General features: G+C 43.0%; 1 protein-coding gene across 1 annotated transcript; it reads right to left on the reverse strand.

Moving 5' to 3' along the window:
- LOC123128439 (multiple organellar RNA editing factor 3, mitochondrial) lies at positions 1-4,121 on the reverse strand. Its single transcript, XM_044548437.1, has 4 exons — positions 3,706-4,121; positions 911-1,008; positions 753-818; positions 1-358 (listed from the first exon to the last, which is right to left on the reverse strand). The coding sequence occupies exons 1-4, from the start codon at positions 4,062-4,064 to the stop codon at positions 123-125; spliced, it is 759 nt and encodes a 252-aa protein (XP_044404372.1). The 5' UTR covers positions 4,065-4,121; the 3' UTR covers positions 1-122.
- Positions 4,122-5,756: the final 1,635 nt, after the last annotated feature.

Here is a 5,756-nt window from a genome sequence, read left to right on the forward strand (position 1 = left end):
TATCCAACCACAGGTCTCTTTCATTTTTTTTGTTGCTACAATGCAAAACAAAGTTCACATAGAAATAAGGAAAAGAGAAGGGTTACTCCCAACCTCATTATCCATACTAAGGTAGAATGAAGTTAGTTCCTTCCTGGCGGTACGATTTCATGCTGCCCATTATTTTGAGCAACCTGCTTAGAAAACGGAGGTCTGTGCTCTTGTACTGAAGGACCTCTCTGCATAGTTTCTCTTCGCTCAACCTGCATAGTCTCTCGTCGCCTGTCATAGCGGGGACGAGGTCTGCTCCTTACCTGCTGCCTCTCAGTGAACTGAAATTGTGGCCTATGAATGACTTTGCCATCTACAAAGAGATCACCTGTTTGAAGTAGTAGCCTAATATAAGTAAGAGCGAATAATCACAACATATAATTTGGGTGGAGATGAAGATCAACGATAGGACGTTAGGTGCACAAGGAAGAACAACATACATGATAGAAAATGGATTTCCTCCACTTGTAGATGTATACGTAAGCACAAGTACTACCATCATCATCAAATATGCCTCAGAGATTAATTTAGACTTCCATAAAGACCACAATCCAATTTTTACCAAAAAAAAGCCCTTGCAAAACATCACTGTACATTTGGAGGGCTAAGTAGTACATGTACCACATATATAAGTGGTTTTGCATTTTCTACATAATATGATCAGAGCGTTTAAGCCAGGTGTGGAAGTTAGTACATGAGAATAAGTAATGACAAGTACTAACCTCCATAATCCTTGTTAGGCACATCCAAATATGAATCAGGTAATACCCAAAGAACTCCCGGCAATCCTGAATTAGCAACATTATAACAATACAAAATTCAGTTGAAACATGATTTGGCAACAATATCTTGCAGAAAAGTAGAGCCAAACAATTTTCACCTTTAACTTTGTATGATAACTCCTCCGAAATCAACGCACCAAACCCTGTGTAAGTTGTAGTGCATACTGAGTAGATCTTCTTCTTTGCCTCCTCCTCACTGCATAAAACAATTAAAATACATATCCATTCAGTTATTACTTATTAGAGCATTAAAATTCATTAAAAGAGCACACATCAACCTAAAAGAATGCACTAGAAGATACACATAGCTTAAAGTTAGTAGTTAGAGCATGACACATAAACCTAAGGAATGGATCGATAAGGGTAAACATGATATTACATTCAAACCCCAGAAACAGATCTTCAATGGTGGACAGCCTTGTTCACACAAAATTAACAAGCATTTTACTTCGCCATAGCCAAAAAAAAAAACTTTCAACTACCAGTAATCATGGAGAGATAGACATAAGCATTTAAATTGGATGGACTATTCTATTCTGGCCAACTCCAAGTAATAAGGTGATCAGGTGGTCCAGAAAAGAAAGGCTGTCCTGTTGAGGCAACTAGATTTCCTACATGATAATGATATCCCACAATTTGGGGACTAACAATCTTTGTAGTACAAGGCACGAAGAGATAGCTGTCTCTAAGTCCATATTCAGTTAATGGAAAGGGGTTATGCCCAGTTAAAAAAAAAACTCTCTCTAAGTCCTCAGATAGGGCAGAAGAGAGTCATCTTTATTTATTTTTGCTAGAGCCACATAATCATGACAACAAATAAACCAAAGGGGTATTGTGTTGGATACTTTCCAAACAGAAAAACTGCTCCAACAGTCTTACAACTTGGATAGTGTCAAGCAGCCTTTGGACATACTTAGGTAACCTAAAGGGCAAGCTTTTCACGCTTATAGGCCTGACATGTTCTCCTATAAGCTGGTTAATCCTCGCCATAATTTATAGGAAATAACTACTTCCAAGGAAGGATGGCTAAGCGATTGCTTGACTTTAGATGAGCTTGTTTAGAATTTTATTTTGCGTATTCATCTCTAACTGATGACACTTAGATAACTAGGAAACCTGATTCTGAGGAAATAAACTAATCGGAAATGAACATACAGGAATACCACAATCTTAAGGATTGCGCAAGTACCATAGGGTGCTGTTCCTGTGAGCAATTGTTATGGCTAATGTGTGACAAGCCAATGCAAGCAGCACAGCCCAGACAGCTATTGGTAATCAGGAAACACATAATTGTATTCATAGGGAAAGAGTTATAATAATAGGAAAAAAGATGTCACTAATTAGAAAGTTGGAGATCAAGTGTGTTAGTTAAATTGTAAATCCCCAGGCTCCTAACCCCAACCCCTGGACATCAGAAGAATTCTCCCTGTCTCTCACGCCGTAAGCTCATCCGCCTTCCCCCTCCGCCCCCGTCCTTCATCTTGTCCTCCACCGTTCCACTCGCGAGCATCCCCTAGTCGATTTCATTCATCCACTGCTCGTCTCCATCTCTACATCTGCTCCCATGGTTTAACTAAGGTTCACTCAGATCTGGGCGACTAGGGTTCACGCTCTGAGGAAGGATCAGAGGTGACGGCTAATGCTCGTGAGGAGAGTGTAACATGAGGCTATTCCCGTTTCAGTTACATGCAAGATTGGTCTTTAAGAGTGCCGCCGACGGCGCCGGCAACTGTTGGTGATGGTGGATGTAAAGACGGCAAAGACCACTGTGACGGCAGGGATGCATGTCCACAGGGAGCTGGCCGGCGGCAAGATCTGGATGTGCCTCCCTCAAAACTGGGAAGCCACTAGGGTGGTCGTGTGCCTATCCATGGCATGGGTACTGATGCGATAGAGAATGCTCCATTTCAGTGTTCAGTATGCTCTTTCTCTGTAGCATGAGATTATCCCTTGGAGCTAATCAGCCAAATGACGGTGCTAATTCTCCACAGGTTTTTCTATTTGGCCAAGAAATTTCAACCAGGGCATCTCTTTCCTGGGAATATCACCCCTAGCATCCAAATGAAGCCTAAGTGCAGGTCCCATATGAGCAAGCGAGGGCTCGCCCACGCAGCTCATATCGGGCACCACGTGCTCCACATCGCCTCGGCCGTCTGCCCTAGAGATATCTTCAAACACACCGATGTCGGGAAGGCGTTGTGGGCGAAGAGGGACTGTGCCATCTGGCTCCATTACGAGGAGAAACAGACAGACTTGGCGGCTGACGGGGAGTGCATCAGATGGCGCACAGTCGACATGAACATGGTGTCATTCACCGAGACAAAGCGCGCCATATTGGGGCTTGCCCATCTTAAAAAGGCCATCTCCGACCTCAGCAATCGCTGGCAGGAATGGGACGAAGACGAGGTCGCCGGACCGCACACCCCCGTGCGTAGAGGATGAGTTGACTCGTCACATATGCATGTGCACCGTGCACTGCATTCACCATTGTCTTGGTAGGTAGCAACTAGTGCTTCTCCCAAGATGTAGTAAAAAAATGTCGCTAATCAACTTTTCTACCTCCATGTAACCACTTTGTAATGCGATATTATCTCAAATTAGTGTTTTAATCCCTTAAACTGGGCGTGTATTTTGAGTTGATGCAACAACAAAAAAACAGAAAAGAGAAGATATTAAGGCTGCATTATGGCAACTCTGTGTTTGCGCACAGCAGCCGCAGGCACGGCCTCTATATGGATATGAAGCGCGCTTGATATCCCATATGAGACCGGGGATACCGCGACTCTGCTAGAGTTGGTCTAATATTGATTGGGACTATGAAAGATCCACCCTAGTCGTAAAAGATTAAATTCGATAGGGTTGACCAATAGTAAGACCAGAGAAGTGCGTATACCTTCCGAGCACAGCGGTGAGGGTCTTGACGTAGGCGGCCACCATATCTTCCTCGGAGGGCTTGGGGTCGGCGGGGAACTCCATGACAATGAGCCAGTGCTCGTAGTCGCAGCCATCCAGCAGGATGGTCTCCTTGGGTGGCCGGTTGCTCCAGTTCGGGGACGGGTCGTTGAGCGGAGAGTACCCGGGCCTTCCCGGCAGCGCCGTCTTTGCCCCTCGCGACGGCGGCGCCCACGGAGAGGGGTGGGCTGAGGGCGCAGAGGCGGCGGCGCCGGTGAGGAGGAGGAGGCGACGGGGAATCGCGCGGGAGGAGTGGAGGAGCGCCGAGAGCCTCCGGCGTGTGACGGCTACAGCCGCCATGGTTGGGGAATTTGGGAAGAATCGGGCGAGGAGGGTTTGCACTTTTTTTTTAGACAAATGAGGGTTTTGCGCTGGTGCGCGAGACCGACGCGTCTGGTTCGGGCCCAGAGTCCCTAGTGCCTTGTTGGGCTAAATCCATGTGGGTTGGCACGGGGCGTGGCCCAGTCCACGTAGGCCATCCTACCGGGGACTGTTACGCATGTTGAAATTTACGAATCACTAATTAAGGAGTACTATTTGTAAAGGTCACTCCCACCTTCCAACGCTCCGAGAAGTATCACACGGCACGTGCATCATTTGTCGCAACATGAGAATTTCCCCCTTTTCTTCTAGATTCGTTTATTCAAAATGTTTTATCTCTTAAACCGCGCGTCCAAATCTTGAATCATTTTCATCGTTGGATTCCTTACATCGAGATCTTAAAACTAGATCACATGTGATAGGTTTTGACGAATTTTTTTTGCAGGAAAAAATGAATGAACAAGCCCGAACCGGGAGCACTTTTTTCTCTTTTCGAGAGGCATGACTGTGCCTCTCACAGAAGCAAATCCATGCCTCCATGAGAAGTAAATCCGTGTCTCTCGCGAGAGGAAAAACATGCTTTATTTTACCTTTTCCGATGCCTCTTGCGGAAGCAAATCAGTGCCTCCACGAGAATAAGTCCGTGTCTCACGTGGTAAGAAAAAACATGTTTTTTTTCTTTTGCGAAATGCATGGTCGTGCCTCTCGCGTAAGCAAATTCGTGCCTCCACGAGAAGTAAATTACGTGGCTTTTGAGGAAGGAAACAAAGAAAACACATCTTTTTTCTTTTTCGAGAGGTATAGTCATGCATCAATTTTTTTCAAAAACATAAGAAAACCCAAAGGAAAATTGAAAAGCCAAAAAATCTAAAAAAATAATGCAAAGGCAAAAAACGCACACAGAAAAATAGAAAAAATCCGGAGGAAGCGCCCAAATCGCTACACATGGTGGCGGAAGCGAGCACGCCAAGTGGCACGTCTCCCAACCCCCCAACTGTCCCAACTGATCCTTGCGGGAGCTCCCGAAGGAGTACTACTTGATTAGTTACTCTCTGAAATTTGGTTGTTTGGTTTGGATCAGGGCGCGCGAGACATGGTGGCGGATGAGACCAGCTCATGGGAGGCACAACCTCCTTACTTTTCTATTTTTCTTTTCATTTTTTGCCTTCCTTTTTTACTTTTGCTTATACTTCCAAATAGTCTAAATATATATATTACAAAAAACACTTTACATAAAATATTTACAATGTTAATCTAGCATTTGTAAAATATTAAATGTGTTTAGAATTATTATTTTTCATGTATAAAAAAAGTATACAAAATAATACTACGTGTATGAAAAACTTGGTGATGTATTTTAAAAAATTAACCAAGTATTTTAAAAAGCTAATTATCTATTTAAAAATGTTAAATGTGTATAAAAATGTTTTTGATGTATAAAAAAAGTAGAATGTGTATTAAAAAGTTGGAGATAAATAAAAATGTTGATCATGTATCATCAAAATGTTAATAATGTGAAAGAATGTTAACCATGTATAAAAAAATTACTGATATATACTATAAATATACAATGTATATGAAAAACTTGTCATCAATTTTTTTAAATGTGTCGTCTATTTAAAAAGTGTTAACGTGTATAATAAATATCCTGGTTTATACGAAAAATATTGA

The sequence above is a fragment of the Triticum aestivum genome, chromosome 6A (genome assembly GCF_018294505.1).
Source record: "Triticum aestivum cultivar Chinese Spring chromosome 6A, IWGSC CS RefSeq v2.1, whole genome shotgun sequence".
NCBI classification, from domain to species: Eukaryota; Viridiplantae; Streptophyta; class Magnoliopsida; order Poales; family Poaceae; genus Triticum; species Triticum aestivum.